Source organism: Suricata suricatta, chromosome 3 (assembly GCF_006229205.1).
Source record: "Suricata suricatta isolate VVHF042 chromosome 3, meerkat_22Aug2017_6uvM2_HiC, whole genome shotgun sequence".
NCBI lineage: Eukaryota > Metazoa > Chordata > Mammalia > Carnivora > Herpestidae > Suricata > Suricata suricatta.
Window position 1 is genome coordinate 152,235,864 of NC_043702.1, and position 21,507 is coordinate 152,257,370.

The 21,507-nt window shown below is 36.6% G+C and overlaps 1 protein-coding gene across 3 annotated transcripts in view; it reads left to right on the forward strand.

Annotated features, from left to right (window-relative positions):
• The first annotated feature begins 2,712 nt into the window (after positions 1–2,712).
• The window catches only part of KCNT2 (potassium sodium-activated channel subfamily T member 2), a 340,818-nt gene continuing 322,023 nt past the window's right edge, over positions 2,713–21,507 (forward strand). For all 3 annotated transcript variants that reach the window (XM_029933172.1, XM_029933173.1, XM_029933174.1), the window contains exon 1: positions 2,713–2,807. In XM_029933172.1, the coding sequence (XP_029789032.1) occupies positions 2,713–2,807 (95 nt within the window). The remainder of the gene's footprint in view (positions 2,808–21,507) is intronic.

A 21,507-nucleotide genomic window follows, 5' to 3' on the forward strand; every position in this document is an offset into this window, starting at 1 on the left:
AGAACATCAGGTGTATTATTAACGATGTGGTCTCCAACTGACCTAGCTTGGCACATTAGGAGACTTTGTACCATCTGTATCCTTAACAGCTGGGCTACGGCAGCATTGGCTGAGCAGGATTTTACTTTTTTCTTTATAGTGCACTTGCTTCCTCCTAAAATGTTATCTGGGCACTTGGAAACCAAATAACTAAGACTGTGACAATAAAATAAGGGTGCACAGCATTTAAAAAAATATAATGCTGTTGTTTTAGCCACTGACCTCCAGTTTCTCAGGAGTCTAACACTCAATACCTAATTTTTTCTTTCTTAGTGCCTTTTGAGTCTGTTGCTGATATTAAAAATTTTGGATTTATGTCAAATATATAAAGGCAGACTATTATAATAAAAGTACTAACCTGGAATACTAAAAAAATAAAATTCATAGAGTTATCATAATGGCAAATGATAAGCTCCCAAATATATCAGACATTTAATTCCCCCTTCCTCCCGCACCTGCCACAAACTAACAACATAGTGATATAATTTTCTCATTTGGCAAAGTGATTACCAAAGCTCATGCCAAAGAAACATAAACAAATGCCTAATTCTGGAACTACAGTAAATGTAAAAAATATTAATTTTACACCGCTTTCTCCCCTTACCTTAAGTAGGTTGCAAAGGAGTACAGTAAAAAATATTAATTTTCTAGGTTTTAAAAGCTTTGAATGCATCTCATTACAGATTTGCCGAGATTTTGCTAATTTGAAAGTACTGTGCTACAAAGATAAGCCAGAGGCAGGGGAGCAGGACGGAATATATAAGTACTAAGAGCAAAATACTGACAAGGGGTGTGAACTGTTCAAAGGAAGAAGGTACCATGATTTGCTGGAAGAATCAGGAAATCTAATAGAGGATGCGTCATTTGAGCTGGGTCTGCAAGAGTGGGCAGGAATTTGAAAACTGATACAAAGGGTATGACCACTTTATTTCCACTGTGATTCCTCAGGTTTAGGAACTCATCCTATTTTATTCGATACTATCTTTTTGCTGATTCCTTCTTGCATTTCCACTTTGTGTGGACACCCTCCACCACATGACCTCACTGAGAATTCATCATACCGTATTAGACCGTCTCCCGAGTAAACTGTTTTTAAAATCACTTTTACCCTCCGCTTACCATTCATTCTCTCTGCTCGCTTCACCGCTTTCTCCCGTTACCTTAAGTAGGTTGCAAAGGAGCATAGAAGGTTTGGTTCACTTTCAACGTCTTCCTGGACCCCTCCACGAATAAGTGTGCTATCTCACTGAGATTTTCAAATCTCTTTTTATGCTGTTTGATTACTGTGTCTCCTACTGTATCACTTCATCTAGAAGCTTGTTCCTCCAAGCAAAGCATGACATTCTTGAGGGCACAGGGGTCGGGTCTTCTCTGTGTCTTCAGGCCCAGGGCCTCTCAGGTGGTTAGGTACGGGGTGTCTGTAGGGACCCGAATGAAATCCGCGCTAGGCGGAAGACCTGTGTGCAGACCTAGGGCTTATGCAGGAAGGTTCTCCTAGAAGCTGCGGCTGATACTGAAAAACCAACTCTGGACTCTTGGGTTCACTTCTTCCTCTGACCGGGTGGGCCACTAAGGGGGCCCCTCCAAAGGCAAGGCCACGCAACCTGGGAGCCCGCAGCGCAACAAGCAGCAGCAACAGTAATGTAACGGACACTGCTAGCAACACAATCCTCCGTGCGTTTCGGTGTGCTTTCCCAGCCGTCGTCTGAATGTTTCTCTTCAGCGGCCTAAAGTGGCCCTACATTCTCTTCCAGAAGCCGGGAAACACCTTTCTTTCTTTCAGACCATTAGAGGGAAGGAAAAAAAAAAAAAAAAAGGACTTTCCTGGGACTGAGGGCGGGGATTCCCTCCTCACCAAAGTGCACTTTCCACCCCGCTTTCCCGAGCTGAAGGCGAGCCCCGCGAAGCACCTGGGAACACTCCCCGCACCCTGCGGCCCCCGCCTCCCGGAGAGGGGTCTGGAGCCCGGGAATCCTCTAATTAGGCTCGCCCCCATTGGTCGTCCCCACGGCACCTCCGTGCCGTCACGGTGTTATGCTAATGAGGGGGAGTCTCATTGGCTGGGCCCCGGCGGCAGCTGCGACGGCTCCGGCGGGGAGAGCCGGGTTGGCCGCCACTGGGACCAAACCCACGGTACCCCTCTCGCCGGCTCCGGGCTGTGCCGCGCGCACGCCCTCGGGTACCCGCTGCCGGGACTGCCCTCAGAGGAGGCTCCTAGACCCGCCTTTTAGGAAAGTGCCCCCCCAGCTTGCTGCGCGCACGCCCTCTCCCCTCTTTCTAGGCGCCAAGCGTGGTTTTTCCCCTTTTTTTTTTCTTTTTTTCCGCGAAGTAACTTTTGCATTCCCGCCTCCCCCGGGTCCTGGGGACCAGAGGCGGTGCCGAGCCTGGGGGCGGTTCCTTGGCAGCGTAGATTCTAGTCGGAGCCAGACTTTTGCTCCTGGGCTCGGTTTGCATCATCCCCATCACACCCTCAGGAGAGAGGATCCAGCCCCCTTTCAGCCTCAGCTTCCGGCTCGGAGCGGACCCCTCCCCCGCCCAGGCCCCTTCCGCGTCCCCGTCCCTGCCCGGACCACCGCGTCTTGTTAGTCCTCTCCCTCCACTCCGCGCGATTTTCTTTTCCTCTCGCTTCTCTCCTCTGGTCGTCGTTTTCTGTTTCCCACTCTTTGAGGAAGGATGGTTGATTTGGAGAGCGAAGTGCCTCCTCTGCCTCCCAGGTACAGGTTTCGGGATTTGCTGCTGGGGGACCAAGGATGGCAAAACGACGACAGGTAAGTGGGGCTGTGCAGGCTTGCTCTGTCAATACAGTTGAAAAAGGGACCGAGATGGGGAGGCTGAAGAGGGAAAAGGAGACAAGAAAAAGGGAGCCAGAGACTGGGGGAGGGAGGGAAAGGGACTCTTTGACATGTCTCTCCATTTTGACTGTGTAGAGCAATTGCTATAGACAAGGGACGCTTTTCCTTTTCACTTTCTTGTCCTTGCAATATATTTATTGCATTTATTTGGTACTTCTTCTTTTGTCTATCTGTGCTTTTCCTAGGGTGTGTATAAGGATGCTGTGAGAATGAGAATACATCCGAATGGCACGCAGTATCAGTGCCATATAATTTTCATTTTTTCCCTTTTACATGTTGTTCCTCAAATTCTAAAATGTTTTCAAGGGAATTGAAAAAGCACCTAAGAAACTTAAATCTCTTGCACCTATTTACTTACTCCTTGTCAGTGTTGTCTTGTTAAGGTGTTTACCTACTACTGGGAATTTTATACTCTTTAAACATCTGGAGTTGTAGGTAGACACTTGGTTTAAATATGTAACAGGTAGTTAGGGAAAATGACGTTTTCAATGGAAAATACTCACTTTGAACAGGTAACTCTGACTATGATTAATAATGGTGTTTGTATAACATGATCCAACCTTTTCATAATTAATGTATTTTTAACCTCACTAGTATATATGTCACAAGATTAAAACTAAGTTTCAAAACTAGAATATTCATTATCAGCAAAATATTGCTCCTGCGTATTATGTAGAGCGTCCCTGCTTTGCCTAGTCAAACTTTTGAAATTCCTCTGGTTATCTGGTTCATTATTTGAAAGTCACATTTTATGTTTCATTGAATTTAGTATTTTCTGGGAAGTCCTTTCATGTGTCACATGCCATATGTTTTTGTTTTTAAATAATCTATGTATACTAACGAGGCTCTCTCAACTCAATTGAAATATTTCTTTGAAGTTTGGATCCAGTGTTCTGTTTTAATTACATAAAAGATCCATTATTGGTCCTGTTCAAAATCTTCTCTCCATTCAGCACTGGGTTTGTTCTCACCGTTTCAGCTTTCAATACCAACTCCTGTGTTTATGCCCAGGGGCTTTTACCTGAGCACCAATTTTGGACTTCTTCTTTGGTCTCATATTAGGACTTTAAAGAGATAAGGATATTTCTGAGGGTAATATTTCAGTGCAATCTTTTTTGAAGGTAAAGCAGATATATATTTGTTAGAAATTAAAAGAACAAATGCCAGTTTATCAGTATGCTTGGAAAGTAAGGTGCTCTGGTTGACTGAGATAAGGATATGAATATTTAAACAAATTGCAGTGTTGGTTGACTTTTAGATAAACTGTATTAGCCTAGTTTAAGTGGCTTATCAAATGCACCATCGTGTTCATAGTGGTTGAATCTATATTTGTTACTTGAGGACCTAAGGATCATCATGAAGAATAGAAATCCTCATTGTGGAAAGTGTGAGATGGACTGAATTTCATAGAAAATATATTTTGGATTAGGTGGTGAGAGTGTTGTTTGTTTTTTAGTATTGTATCCAAGATAGTAATTGTTCATGTGGCTCCCCTCATTTTTCTAAAGGATGCTGAAGATATATTTCAGTAATTAATAATTTTCATTAGTTGAATACTATACTAGTTAAGTCACTGCTATATTAAAAAAGTTTTACACATTTATTAATGTATCTCTTATAATCAAAGTTTCTGCTAAGTTTAATTTACAATATTAAAATGAGATATTAAACATTAAAAATGTTCATTTATTTGTCTAGTTTTGTGGTGTCATGAAAACTTAATATTTAATTTTGGTTCCATTGTTGTCTATCTTTGATGAGAAGATCCTTGGATTAATAGTGACTCAGCCTTCCATCCTTTGCTCATTTCTTCTCTAGCTGAGTTGCCTTGGGCAAGTCATTCAGCCATTATGAGATTCAATAATTTCTGTAAGGTACAAAACTAACAGTTGGCACTAAGTACTGGCTTGTGTTATATGTTAGCTACACTAATGGTATGTATGTGTGTGTGTGTGTGTGTGTGTGTGTGTGTGTGTAGGGGTACATGTATGTATGTAAATGTGTATACAAACTAGGAAACTAAGTTTATGGGCAATTAAATACTTGTCTTGGTAATATATCTTATAAGTGAACATGGGGGGGGCTCTGTTCTTTGTGACTCAGATTCCTCAAGAAGCTCCTAAATTCTTTCCATTTAATTTGTCTGAAATTGTACGAATAATTTGACAGCATCTAGCACAGTTTAGGCACTCATTAAATGTTAGTTACCTTCTTCACTTATGATTTGCAATTTTCAATTATTTTTTATTTTTCTTCACAACCCTAAATTAATATGCAGTAAGTAAGATCATCTTTTTTGTCATTCATATGTGCATAAATTTCTCTTTGCAACTGAGACTGAGTAGCCTTCTTGTTTGATTCAGTTATCATGTACTCAATTCTTATGGAGCTGAGAAAGGACCCTTTTATACACAAATAGTTAGATGATTTATACCAATAGAAACATTTAGTGTTTTGTCCATATTTTCTAGGCTATTTTCTATGAATAGTCTCTGTCTGAGTTTTTTTGCTTGCTTTCTCTCCCTGGTCTCAGAAGCTCCCCAGGTCTTGGAGAACAAGCCAGAAGTGACACTGAGTAAATAAAGAATTGTTAGATAAATACCTTAGCTTTCTAACTCCTTGGTTGAGATTATTCTAAAACATGTTCTACACTGTGTCCAATGAGACTGAGCTCCAGCTGCCCACAGAGGTAAATTGGTTTGATATTACAAGCTCTTTTGGCTTTCTTCCCCCCTCTCTCCTACTGGGGAGCTCAGTTCTGGGATCTCTTCCCAAATAAACTACTTAGGCTCTAATCCTTATCTCAAGGTGTGCTGCTGGGAGAATCTGAACCAAGATGGGTATCTTTTCCATCTAGTGTCACATCCCAGATACGGTGGAGGAATTAGCTGATGGGAAAGTAGACACTTTCTACCTTACTCTTCATGTTAAGAATTTTAAATTAAATCTTAGTAGGGCATGATTGATTGGAATGTGAAAATGAGTAAAGCATATGATAGATGTGTGAGGGACTGTGGTGAAAGAGAATTTTGGTGGTCTCTACACCATAGACTTTCTGTGAACTAACCTTGGATAGTTCACTTAAATTTATACTATATTACCTTTTGGTAAGGATATGTAAAATGCATGTGACATGTCTGTGTGTATATATATATATAACATATCTATATATGAAATATGTAGGGACTTTGTGTGTATGTGTGTCAATGTCATCTTTATATAATTACCTCTCTTTGAATTGCATTCTGATAACCTTTTCTGAGTACGACATAAAAGAACAGAATTAGACATAGTGTTGTAAATAACTGCACATTTAGCACATGAAAAACATAAGACTCTGAGGCCATGAAATAAGTTTGAGAGTTGCTAAATTAGAACACCGCTAAAGCCTAGAGATGTCTGTTTCATATATGACTCACATTTATTTCTTTGGCATCCTGAGTAAAATACAAAAATCTAATTCAGGTGGTCCATGTAATATTTCTTCAGGGGTCTTTTATCCATTCAGCTAATATTTAACTACATGCCGCATCTCAGGACTTTATTAAGTTAGGTTGTAGGAAGAATCTGAGGATGAATATGAAACAGTGCTTGGTCAGGTGTTCACAGATATGATTAGAGTTAAGCTCCCCTCCCCCAAATGTTGACAGTATTGTTTATGTTATGATGATGTTTTTGCAGAATTTCAATTGTAAGACTGTCAAGAAGAGCATGTACCCTTTGTAGATAGGATAGTCAGGGTTGCTTGCTATTTGCACTTGCTATTTGTCACTATATTAGGGATGGCTCAAAGTGTTCAATATCATTTAAATCTAATACTTAGGATACTTAGTGTCTTCAGTTACTCTGTGATGAAACCTAATATGACTAGAGACAGAATTTAACTGGTTTTATATGGAAGCCATTCTGTAAAATGTAGAATTGTAGCAGTGTTATAATCAATTGTTTTGTTTTGATATTTCTATGATTCATGAAACAATAAAGATTTAGAATGTTCTCTTGTGGTTAAGGGTGGGTAATTTTCAAGTTTTAAATGGCTTAAGACAGAACAATCCCTTCTCATCTTCATCATGACTTAATAATTTTAAAATTTGGAGCACAATGCACTTGATGTGGATAAATTGTCAAAACTGTTGATAAATTACTGTTAATGGACAACTCTCAGTTGTAGTCATATAGGAGTAGGGCTTTTATTTAATTAATGCTATTCAGATTTCAAATATCTGGTCTGTTGTTTCAACTCCAGTAATTTTAAGTGTACCTTTCATGTTTGATAGGTGGCATTTAAAAGTGATGTAAGCAAGTCACCTAATGTATTGTAGTAATTGAAAACATAAAAGGATTTGAACAAAGAGTGCAATCCAATCAATTAATAGTTTAGAAATATTTATAAAATGGTGAAAATGTTTGGATAGCTTCTGGAGTATGTGCAATTTTAAATATCACACAATACAAGCATATTGCTTTATATAATAAAATTAAATTGGAGGAATGGATTTGGGATGGCACATTTACATAACCTACAAATTGTATCTCCCATAACAAAATTACATATTATTTTGAAAAGTAGTCATTTATTTTAAAGTACTTATTCTAAACTTATAAGTCCAGGTCATTAAATACACTTTTAAAATATTTTGTGTTAGTAAAAAGAATGAAATGTTATTTTTACTATATAATTATACAGTGGAATCAACTTTTCATATGCAATATCTATAAAACTGATTTAAGTATTGTTAAGAGAATCTAGATAATGTTGTTTTCTTAACACTGTCTTTTATATGAAGGGAAATCTCCATGAATAAAGAAATAAAAATTTACCTACTACTGAAGTAGGTAGTGGTGCAAAAAAAGACTTTAGATATATAGTATGCTATATATAATGCAGAGAAATATGCATTTTAAATAATTTTTGTTGATCAATATTTACTAGGAATTGTTTTCTATAAAAAAGTAGATGATTTCTTCCTTTTGACCTGATTGAAATTGAAACGTGGCTTTTCAAGTTGGTCCGAGGGTTGTGGGTTACTGTTAAGCTGATTAACAATGAAATGTGGTCTTTCAGATTACATAGAATTTATTTATTTTTATTTTTGTTTGTTTTACATAGAATTTACTTTTAAAGTGTCATCCATTTACCTACTCTCATATATACATATATATGTATATGTATATCCACCTTATGTATATGCTTGTGTGTTAATAACACCTGTTCTGTGAGTATTACACTCATAACTTTTCAGAGTACTTCTACATATAACAAGTCTTGAATAAGGGTGGTTGGGATGTAGTAATTTCATTTTCTACATAAGTTATTTGACATTTTTAGGAGATTAAACTTTTTACTAAATAATTTCTCTATAGCTTCAAGTAGTCTTGAAGATGGGTGCAAAAATAGAATTCTTTATGGATGACCAAGAAAATGATTTCAGCTAACTTGTTTTATCAAAATTATTACACACTTACCCTTTTTTGTTAGTAATGTCATTCAGCTTCTGCAAAATTATATTTGAAAGATAGTTAGAAAATAATGCAAGTGAAGGTGAAACCCTTATAATTTTCATCATCATTATTAGTACAAAATAAAAATTAACATTATATTTAGTCATAAGGTGTTCCTGTACTTTAGGCTATGCTTTTACTCTCTTGCTGTTAATAGTGAATGTGATAGTTTTATTGGCTTTTCCAAATCATGTTCTTGTTTATTAAAATGTTTTACATATTCATAATTACTTTGTCATTGGTAGTTAATCTGTTTTTATTAGTGTATTTATGTATTGCTAATGTTGTCTAATTATGCACCATCCTCTAAGTTACTTTTAGAAAGTGAAGCAGAGAGAAATATTATTTCACTGAAATCTAACCAGTTGCTTTATGTATTTATAGTTTGAAATTAAATTAGCATGGCCTCTTGTGAGCATACTTACTTATTTTTAAGTTTGTTTGTTTGTTAGTTCACTTATTAAGTAATCTCCACACCTAACATGGGGCTACAGCTCATGACCCTGAGATCAAGAGTTGCATGCTTTTCCCATTGAGCCAACCAAGTGTTCCACATGAGCAAAACTTAATACGTTTTTTCAGTCAAGATGTTTTTAGAGGCGCCTGGGTGCTCAGTTGTTTAAACATCTGACTGCTGATTTTTGGCTCAGGTCATGATATCATGGTGAGTGAGTTTGAGCCCCATGTTGGGCTCTGCACTGTGTTAGCATAGAGCCTGCTTGGAATTCTCTCTTCTCCTTTCTCTGCCCATACTCTATTCATGTTTTCTTTCTCTCTCTCTCTCTCTCTCTCTCTCTCTCTCTTTCTCTCTCTCTCTATCATAATGAATAAATAAACTTAATAAAATAAAAGAAAGGTGTTTTTAAACTAATACTTTTACTAAAAAAATAAAAAATAAACTAATACTTTTACTGAGTTTTATATTGCTAATTAAAAATAATCTAAATAATAGATAATGATCCAGAAGGACAGTTACTTTTACTTTTTGACAAGCCTTGATAGATATGGGTTATTTTTATTTTTTTAATGGATCATGAAAACAACAATTCTTTCCCAAGGATCTTAATCATCAGATAGCAATAAAGTTGCAACAAGAGAAAATCACTTGGAGACCAGAGTGAGAAAGCAAAGGAACATTTGGAGCACTGATCATATCTCATCCTCAGTACAAATTCAGAACTGGTTGTGTGGAGTTGTAGGAAGTGAGATACAAGGGAAGGTAGGGGCTTAGGAGCCATTTCTCATATTGAATGTTCTGTCCAGGTAGGGTAGATATGGAGAAGCAGAGCTGGAAATGCCTAATTTGCATGTATCTCGTGTAGCAGAGTGACCATGTGCTTGTTGCAGCAGATAAATAAAAACCCAGGCTCCGTGAAGCGAAGAAAGCACTGTGAAAATGGCATTGGATCCCTTGCATCTGATCATCTGGAAGCAGAAGAGTGGATTAGAAATTTCTGACCTTATTTCTTGGTAACTAGATATAACTATAACAAGCCAACTCTTAAAGAGAATCTAAGATGTAGCATAATTTCAAGGGAAGGAGGAACCACCGCACATACTTGGAAAAATAAATCATTTATGTAAACGAATTCTGTGCACCAGTGGTATTAGATTTGTTTGTCTCCTTTGGCTTGGAAGTACACATGGGTTTGGAGTTGGGAAGTGAGTCAGTTGGAGCTCTAGTTGGAAAGCCTGAAAGCAGTAGCGGGAAAATGCTCCGGAGTATGGGGGTGGTGGGGAGAGGATCCTCAAAAGAGGGGGACTGAAGACAGTAAGACTTCTTTCCACAATTTCGTCTTGGATCGATCACATTTATCTTTACCTGTTTGTGACAAATAGAAGCAGTGAAGGTAAACAGAAACAAACCGAGGATGTCAGGCTCAGCTTGTCTACGAGGGACTGTGGCTGGCAGCAAGTCCCCCATTCTTTGACCCTTTCTTGTTCAGAGCCTTCACTGGGCTTCTCTTTGGGACTGTGCTTTAGTGCTCTGCACTACTGCAATTATGGCAGGGCTTTAAAGAGCGAGAATCATGCCCTCTGTGTATGCATTCCTTAAACTCAGAGTTGTATTACTTCCAATTTTCACAGTATGTAAATATGTATAAGAAATGGATTTTGCGAACAAAGCCAAAAAACAGTGAACCTAAGAAATAAAGGCCTGCTTGTTCTTGGCTTTCTGGTACTGGACTTTGCACAGAATCATAAAGATGAATTGTTATTACAGGGGCACACTTAGCCCATCTTGTAAATCACTGTGTGAATAGGGATAAAAGAGGATTAACACATTTCAACCTCATTTGACTCCCTGTGGGACAACTTGTAGATTGTCCACATACTGCAGACAACCAGTTATTAACAACAGGGACCAGATGTGTGGGTTTAATAATGGACAGCCTGCTGTCTCGGGCCTGTCAAAAACTGAAATACCACTTGATTCCCTGGGAATCGCATAGGGTGGTCAGTAAGCTGCACAAGTACCTAGGAGGAGTGATGGCAGTGGCTTTTGTCACCTCCATCACATGGAGGGGTTACATTGGCAAGTTACAAATGGGAGCTTTCAATATTTTTTTTTTATTTCTTGCCTATCTCTCCACAAGAGTTCACGTGCCATTTCACCTATTTCTGCTGAAAATACAGAAGATCAAGTGAAAATGAATGGTACTACTGAATTAGTAGTTATAAAGGCAGGGAACATCAGGGAACATTTATCAAGAGCTTAATGTATGCCACACACTGTTCTAAGCATGTTACATGTATTATTTCATTTAATCTTCACACCAGCTCTAAGCAATTCTGTTATTTTCGCCTTTTTATGGATGAATTATATGAGGTATAGAAATATATAGCTCGTTCTAAGTTACATAATCACAAAAGGTAGAACCAGAATCTAATTATTATGCCTATCAACTATGTTTATCATGTAAACAGATGTGATTTAATGCTATTAAATAACAGGACAGAATGCAAACAAATGTAAATGCTTTTAAAAGTAGAAAAAAAATCATATAGCATCTGGATCCCTCTGGGCCCATTATTACAATGATTAACTCAAAAGAAAAGCTATGAATTTTGAAAGTTGTAATATTTTATGGGAGAAAATGAATTATTTTCTTTAAATGGGAAGCATTTTTTTATACTCTGGAGAGAGTGGATTAAAATAAATTAGTAAAACAACTAAAACAGATTTTATTTGTTTGTTTAAACAAAGTGTAGATGAATCAAAAAGGCATCATATAATATTATATAATTAACTTACTAATACTCTTAAACTGTTCACTTTGGAAGGGTTGGGCAAGGTCATCCATTTCCATTTTCTTTGCTACTTAGTTAATCTACAATTGTCTTTCTTTAGATATGGCTAGATATTTAGTTTGTTTGATATTTAGTTAGCAGAACATTGAGGTTTCCTACTTACACTTCTACTGTTTAAGGTATTTGTACCTGAATGGAATTCATTTTTCACAACCACTCTACTGGTGATAACAAAAACTCTGGCTATGAGGCTTAAACGGGGGTATTGTGAAATTACTGGCCATGTGTTTAACAAGTCACTCAACCTATTAGTTTTATTATTCCAAAGAAAATTTGCAGTGGCTCATCTAAATACATGCAATAGCATAAAATAAATCGAAATACAGCAAAAAGAAAAGATAAGGGGGAAAAACTAAACCAGGTGTAGAGTTGATACACGATGTGAATTCTGTGAGTCTGGAGATGGACCACAAAATTAGCCATAGCAAAAAGACATGATCAGTTGCCTAAGATGAGAAGTAAACTGGTAGCTCAGGAGAAATACAACTTTACTTGGTGTGTGGGTTGAAAGGACATTGCTCCCGTGGATCTTCAGTTAGTGTGCAGTATCCTCATTCACTCTCCTATCATAAAAGAACAGCAAGTTTCATAAGACTTTTGTAACATCCTCAACTGCCAGGTACTGATATAATTAGAAAGAATTATTCACTTGAAGTAGATTTTCAGGACACTCATAAATGTATTTCAGTTACATCTTGTAGGACAAAAAAGGGAACCCTTGAGATTATTGATGGATTATGAACCTTTCATGTATCTTCTTTAAAAACTTTCTTTTAAATAGTCCATACTACTCAAAGCAATTCATAGATTTGGTGCATTCCCTTTCAATACCCCAATAGTGTTTTTCACAGAACTAGAACCAAGAATCCTAAAATATATTTGAATAACCTTGTGTAACCAAAGCAATTTTGGGAAAAAACAACAAGGCTGGAGGCATCACAATCCCAGATTTCAAGATATGCTACAGAGCTATAGTAATCAAAACAATATGGTACTGGCACAAAAATAGACACAGAGATCAGTGGAACAGGATAGAAGGTCTGGAAATAAACCCACACATATGTGGTCAGTTAACCAACTGGAAAAGAAGTAAAGATATACAATAAGGAAAAGATAGTCTCTTTAATAAATGTTGGGAGAACTGGACAGCTACATGTAAAAGAATGAAACTGGGCATCTCTTTTATACCATACACAATAATAAACTCAAAATGGATCAAAGACCTAAATGTAAGAACTGAAACCATAAAACTCCTAAAAGAAAGTTTAAGCAGTAATCACTTGGACATTGGTCTTAGCAACTTTTTTTCTGAATGAGTCTCCTAAGGCAAGGGGGGAAAAACAAAAATAGTCTACATTAAACTGAAAAGCTTTTGCACAGTGAAGGAAACCATGAACAGAATGAAAAGGAAGCCTATTGAATGGGAGAATATATTTGTAAATTATATATACTTAAGGGATTGCTATTCAAAACATATAAAGAGCTTATATAGGTCAATACCAAGGAGACCCAGATAATTCAATTAAAAATTGGGCAGAAGGCCTGGATAGACATTTTCCCAAAGAAGACATACAGTTGGCCAACAGACACATGAAAAGATGCTCAACATCCTCAATTGTCAGGGAAATGCATATCAAATGAGATATCACCTCACACCAGTTAGAATGAATAGTATCAAAATGACAAGAAATTACAAATGCTGGTGAGGATGTGGAGAAGGAGGAACACTGTTGCACTGTTTGTGGGAATGTAAATTGGTGTAGCCACTGTGGAAAAATTGAAAATAGAAGTACCATATGATCCAGTAGTTCCACTACTATGTATTTGCCCAAAGAAAATGAAAACATTAATTGGAAAAGATATATGTACCCCTATGTTGATTGCAGATATAGATGCAACCTAAGTGTCCACCAGTAGATGAATAGATAGTTGTGTGCACACACACACGCAGTTATATTAGCCATATAAAAGAATGAAATCTTGCCATTTGTGACAACATGGATGGACCCAAAGCGTATTAAGCTAAGTGAAATAATTGAAGCAGAGAAAGACAAATATCATACAATTTCACTTATTGTGGATTCTAAAAAAACAAAACAAATGAATAAACAAAAATAGAAACAGACTCATAAATACAGAGAGCATCCTGGTGGTTGCTGTGGAGGGAGGGTGGGAGGGCAGGTGGAATCGGTAAAGGGGACTAAGAGGTGCAAACTTCCAGTTACAAAATAAATCATAGTGATGAAAAGTCAGCATAGAGAGTATAGTCAGTAATACTCTAATAATGTTGTATGGTGATAGATGGTAACTGCACTTATCACGATGAGCACTGAATAATGTATGAGATTGATGAATCACTGTTGTACACCTGAAACTAATATGACATTGTATATCAACTAAATTTCAATTTAAAAAGATTCACATAAAGGAAATGGGGAGGGCATTGAAACCAAATGGCCTATTTCATGAGAATTTTAAAAACATGAATGCATTCACTAAACTAAATTAGTTAACTAAAAAAAACCTTCCAAAAGCTAAAAAAATATAAATGGCTTCGATTAACATTTAAGAATGCAAGGAGTTTAGAGTTATATTCTTTGTCATGCACCAGAGGTGTAAACATTGTCAGTAGAGGCTAGGATGGCCGTAGCTTAATGGAGAGTCTACAGAGATTTTAACCAAAACATAAGACTGAATTGTGGTCATTTTCACCTCCTCCTAGACATTGGATTAATTAATTTTGTTTCTTTTCGTACACATGTGTAAAGTAAATAGAGACTTTAACATTCCATTAAGACTTTGTAAGCATCCTGATTTTACTTATGTAGCTCTATATATTTCTATATACCTACAGACCTATATATTAAGTACATAATTATAAAGCAGACCTCTAGTTGCTAAGTAATTGATAAAAGTAATCCCAAACTACGTATTTTTTCAGTTTACCTATCACCACCAATCTCACTATAATCTCCCTGGATTCTCCATTGCACAAGTTGGCAGTGGTTTTGTACTATATCTTTTTAAAGCTCACTTTCCTAAATTCGCGATCTCCATTTCTTCTTTTTTGATAGAATTTCACTCCTTTGTATATTTAAATGACTAGAACACTTGGCAGTGTGCTTCACTGTTCGGAGTCTGTTCTACACACCCCACCTCTAACAATGTTCCGTCTCCAGCTCAGCCCCCACTTAACCCGCTTAGCTTCATCATAATCTTCTTGAACGTGATTTTAACATATAGTCGTGTTTTAAGACCTATGCTATGTCACCAATGCTTTTTATGTGAAATTTAAGCCACCGAATTCAGTACTCAATGATCTTCATTAATTGAGTCCTTCATTTTTAGAATTTAATCACTGCAATTATTCACAGAAATCACCCCTCACCTCACATGCTAATGGCTGCTGACATGCTTGTATTGTACTATGACCTTATGCTGTCTTGCGTCTCTGTTCGTGTCATCCCCCTTTCCATGACTGTACCCAAACTAGACACAGAGCCAGAGTTATTAAAAACATTTTCCAAATCAGACTATTAAGTATATTTTGCTTCTTTTTTAAGAAAATACTGCTTATTTTCATGTTGTTTTGCAATTATGTTATTTCAGGTTTAACATATATCTTTCTAGGGAAAGAGCTGTGTCTTCAATTCATTTTGGATCCTCTCATATATTAACAGAAGCGGTTTACACAAAGATTTCCAAAATATCAATTCTGTAATATAAGGAAAGTATTTTTAAAAGAAAAGAAAGCACAGCTGTGAATAAGGGTACCACTTATATACATATATAAATTATTATAGGAAAAATAAAGGTGATGTAAATATGAGATTTTTTTTCCTTCATGGAAACAAAGTAGTTTTTTAAAGCTTATTCTAAAGCTAGGTATGATAGTTTAAATCATTTGACTTGAAAATACCTTTCTTGCATCTAGTTTGATATTCACAAGGAGTTTTCCTTTGGAAATGGCAAAGCAGAATGTGCTTCAGTCCATAATTCATACTGTGACAGTTCAAATGACTGTTAAAGTGAATTCTGAAATTTGCATGGGGAACGGCTCAGTGAAAGCCATCAGTCTGCTTGACAGCCAGCAGTGGCATCGTCCAAGGGACTTGTGGAGGTGTGAAAGATCAACTTCATCTCCTGCTCACTTAGGTAGTGGTAATAATACTTATATAATTGGGGTGAACAGAATAAAGGGGTTTTTTTGGTCTTAAATCTTATTAAAATACTTCCTTATCTAGGAACAGTGCTTACAATAGTTTACAGTGTATTTAATTTTGCAGTGTTAATGTGAATAGAATGATTTTCTGGAAGAATAAAAACATGTGAAATGCATCAGTGAGAGTTATCTAAGCCTGTTCTGAGTCTTTGGATAGAAGGCACATTACTCTAAAACACATATATTCCTATTGTTATTCTATTTCTTAAGTCAGATCCGTACCTGTTTGTTTTTGTCACATGGAATGACCATTTTTGATTTAACCTCATTTCTTTTCAGTGCTAGAAAGAAGCCTGTCAGACATCTCTTTATGCTTGCAGCTTTACTGCCACATGGAAGATAGGAGAGAGACAAATTCTAATCACTCACAGAATTATATAATTAAAAGTGTGCTTAAAAAAGACTAATTAAAACTTTCATTATAAAGTTGTTCTGACTTGCTGATTTTATTACTCCTGCAACATATTCTAAGTAATGTCTCCTTTAAGTAAATTCACATAATAATGTGAGGGGAACTCCCTTTGTGCAACCCAAACGGTGTTCCAATTGAACTAACTTCTGCTACCATTGAGGTGTGATGACATATGAGAAGTGCTTGAATACTGTGATCCCACACTCACATTATCCTTGAACTTGTATTGTGTTGGAGAGATAAGACTTACAAAATGACTCCTGCATAAATTAGAACATGGTACAAGAAACAGTATTATGGGAGTATTGGAAAAGCTTCTTGGAGAGTTCTAGGGAGAAAGTAAATTTTAAATATTAGGATTCATTTATTAGAAATAAAGTAGAAGTGGCTAGCACAAATATACAGTGGGTCTTCCACAGGGCATATTCTAAGAAAACATGCAGTAAGTAGACTAATTTGGAAACTAACAGACACATGAGAATCAGTAATGGATATGAATAGTTTTGGGGAGAAAATTGTAGGAAACTTATACTGCCAAGTGAAAGAATTTTATTTTGTGTGTGTGTAGACTTTGAGGAATTGTTGAACAGTTTTAAATAAGTAAGTGGTATGACCAAAGTTGTAGCTTCAGTGGAATGATTACTTTAAAACTATGTGGAAAGGTTCAGAAGAAAAACAAGTGGGGATATGAAGATACTTAATGGACTGAAAGAGATAGAATAGCAATAGAAAACTTTGGAAAGAGCCTAAATGTTTATCACCTGATGAATGGATCAAGATGTGGTATATATATATACAATGGAGTATTACATGACAATGAGAAAGAATGAAATCTGGCCATTTGTAGCAAAGTGGATGGACCTCAAGAGTGTCATGCTAAGCGAAATAAGTCAGGCGGAGAAGGACAGATACCATATGTTTGCACTCATAGGTCTAACAGGAGAAACCTAACAGAGGACCATAGGGAGGGGAAGGGGGAAAGAGAGTTGGGGAGAGAGAGGGATGCAAATCATGGGAGACTATTGAATACTAAAAATGAACCAAGGGCTGAAGGGGGAGTGGGAGGGGGGTGGTTGTAATGGAGGAGGGCACCTGTGGGGAAGAGCACTGGTTGTTTAATGAAAACCAATTTGACAATAAACTATTAAAAAAAAGAAAACTTTCGAAGTATCATTAACAAATTTGAGCATGAATTAGGGTGAAGAATATCAACGTTTTGAAATGAGAAGAAATACAAAAAAAGTGTCATGTTTATTCAATATAGTTTGATATTACTTATTTGGAGTATAAATTCTAGGAGGCAAAATTTCTAGTGTGTAGTATCTAATTATGCCTTGCAAAGAAAGCATTCAAGAAAGATGTGATTTAGTTGACTCATTTTTATTATTGATCAAATGTAATTCAGTCCAACAAGCAGTAGTTAAGCCCTGACCATGAGTTGTGATATGTGCTAATATCTCTGAAAACAAAGAATAAAATATTCTAAACCTCCACTTATCTCAGAAAGGGAAGAAGTAATAAGATAATAATTATTATGTAGCATACTATATTAATAATAATGTAATTTATCAACAAATGAAGTTAGCACAGAAGAAAATGGTTATGTGATGGTATTCTGTACACATAATATGTACACATAAAAGCTACTATATTTTTATTTTGACCTTTTAAAATTTATTGCTGTTGGATTCTTTACAACAAGTCTAGAAAGGTAAAGCAATCCCATGTGCATTTTATAGGTAGAAACTCCACTAAAAAGAACTTAAATTCCCGGCACAAATGGCAGAAATTCTCTATTGATTCTTTTAGTTGCAAATTATAGAAAAGCACTCTAAGATAACCTTAATAATTAATACATTCTAAAAAAAACAAACTACTTTAAGGTTCAGGATTGACTTTAAAGTCCAGGATATTTCCACTTTACCCTTGACATCACCTGACAGGTGTTACTCTATTTCTCTTTGGCACTGGTCCCCCTTGGTCCCCGAATGGCTGCACTAGTTCCAGGTTTGGCATACAGTGACAAAGTCCAGAGGTGGACAAAAGAATTGACCCTGTTTTATGCCCTTATTTAAAGTGAGAAAATTCAATGCCAGAGGCATTGCAACAGATTTACTCTCATGTGCTATTGAATAGAATTGGTTTTGTGCCATGCCTGTGCCCAAAAGAGACCATGGTGAGGGTAATGAGATCACTATGAATAGCTTAGAGTGATTTCATTCAACCTCTGGAACTGTAGGTAAAATCAGCCTCCTCGAAATAACTGCCATTTTGAGATATATGAACAAAGTCAGAATTGTTTATGAAAGAAAACTATATGTATGTGTGTGTGTAGGTAGGTGAGGAGGGATGCAGGTTGCGCAAGAGATGGTGGCTATCATGAAGTGGGGAATCCATTGTTCTAATTCCAAGTATAGTTTTAACTTAGAGTATACTTAAAAAATTTTTTTTAATGTTTTTTATTTATTTTTGAGAGAGAGAGATAGCATGAGCAGGGGAGGGTCAGAGAGAGAGGGAGACACAGAATCTGAAGCAGGCTCCAGGCTCTGAGCTGTCAGCACAGAGCCCGACGCGGGGCTCAAACCCAGGAACCGTGAGATCATGACCTGAGCCAAAGCCGACACTTAACTGACTGAGCCACCCAGTCGCCCCAAGAGTATACTTTTTAAAACATTTGATAGTTTTCCTTCACTTCTGAGCAGCTTTCAGAGGAAATTATAATTTCCGCTGGTGTCCTAAGTCTCTTGATAAGTAGAATGGCTCAACATGTGAGTGTTCTCAGATTCCCTTAAGGGAATTGTAATGTAATAAACACTACCGCAACTTGTAATTGGGTCCTTTGGAAAATTGTAAGTCACTCTGAATTGCCCCCGTGACACTTTGATTAATGAGTCTCAAGAATGCAAACTTTTAACAAAATCAACATTTAATTGTATAAGTGTTAAGGAAGTTTTGGTATTTTCTGTGCTGCATAGTAGATGATAGGAAGGGAATATGTGTATAAGCTATATCTGAGGTGAACTCTTACTGGCAAGTGACTTAGAAGCAACAATTTTGTTTTACCTAGAAATTTAAAAGTAGACCAACCATCAGGATTATGAGTTCATTTGCTCATACCGGCCCTGTAACTGAAAAGTCATTCTTAATCTGGGAGAGCATGTCCTGCATTATCAGAAGATCATGGAATAAAACCCTGAAGGTCCTGCCGGGTTTTGGGGGTAGCAGGAGGGCCAAGCTCCAGAGAAGGAGGTGGAGGGGGGGCCTGGGGCCATCTTCTAAAACCTGGCCTGTATCCCAGGCACTATGGCACTATATCTCTGTCATTATAATCAGACAATTAAAATTTGTTCTGCTTGTTAATAAATATATTATCTGGCAGTAGCAGATTGTGGGATTTTTATATAATCATCCCTCTTCTTCTCTCTGGATGTCCTTTTATATTTTTTGCTGATTTGGCATTTTTAAATTGGATTATGTGAAAGTCATAACCAAGTATGGGGAGAGGTAAAACTGGACTAGTAGTATATACTTAGCTTTATTCCTTTTAATTTCTACTTTAACATTTTTGTGATATCCTCAAGTCTAGAGGGCCATGCTGTTTTTAAAACAACAATGGCTACAAAAAGGTTTTCTGTGGTATTGGAATGAGGAAAGCAAGAGGAATGTTGGTGTTATTATTTAAAAAATAGCTATGTAAAGAACCCAAATGTCCATCAACTGATGAATGGATTAAGAAGATGTGGTACGTACACATACAACACACACACACACACACACACACACACACGCACACACATACACACAAACAATGGGCTACTACTTGGTGGTGGAAAATAATGAAATCTTGCCTTTTGTGACAATGTGGATAGAACTGGAAGGTATTATGCTAAGTGAAATAAGTCAATCATAGAAAGACAGATATCATATGATTTCACTCATATATGGAATTTGAGACACTTAACAGATGATCATAGGGGAAGGGTAGAAAAATAAGATTAAAACAGAAAGGGAGGCAAACCATAAGAGACTCTCAAATACATAGAACAAACTGAGGCTTGATGTGGGGTGGGTGGGCAGAGGGTGGGGAAAATGGGTGATGGGCATTAAGGGGGGCATTAACGGGGGCACTTATTGGGATAAGCAATGGGTGTTATATATAAATGATGAGTCACTGGATTCTACTCTTGAAGCCAAGACTACACTGTATGTTAATAATTTGAGAATTAAAAAAATAGCTTTCAGAAGTTTTATGGAAGTACATCCTAGGAAGTGCTTAGTAAAAAATGATTTAAGTATTTATACACCTAAATTAAAGAACTCATTTAATGAAATGAGATGAGTATGGTAGGTTATAAATTCAATAATTGACACAATGAAAGAAAGAGATCATTAGATCTATTCAAAATGTCTGTAGAAATCCAAAAATATTAAAAATATGCTTGAGTAGTCAAATATAATAAGTGTTCATGAATATAATAAGTGTCACAAACATATATCATGATTTTATAGGGAAGGGGCAGCTTCTAAGATTGAGCATGACAACGTGGTCTCAGAAGGATTGGTGCTTGGTTGAGTGGTCAAAACAAAGATAGCTAGTTTTACAACTAGTTTTATAACAGGAAAATAAGACAAAATGTTATATTTAAACTTATTTGAAAATTTAGTTGCTAATAAATTTATCAAATAATTGTATTCTTTTATTTTAAAAATAGAGTTTTGATCTTTTTTAAAAATTATTTTTACATTTTATTTTATTTTTGAGACAGGGAGAGACAGAGCATCAGAGGGGAAGGAACAGAGAGAGATAGAGGGAGACACAGAATCTGAAGCAGGCTCTGTGCTTAGTGCTCAGAGCCTGATGCGGGGCGGGGCTCGACCTACAAATCCTGCGATCATGACCTGAGCCGAAGTCAGAGGCTTAGCTGACTGAGCCACCCAGACGCCCCAAGAGTTTTTGATCTTTAATCCTCTTAAAGTACAAATACTATGCTAAATAGGTTTTTTGGAGAATAATATAGTTGGGACATTTTAATGAACACATAAGATATTTGACTATTTACTAATTCACATGTATACATTTATTTCATATACATTGACTTTAAGGGTTATGTTTACAGGAATGGAGTTATACTGGAGAAGATACAGTTTTGTTAACTGTTGTTTTCCTT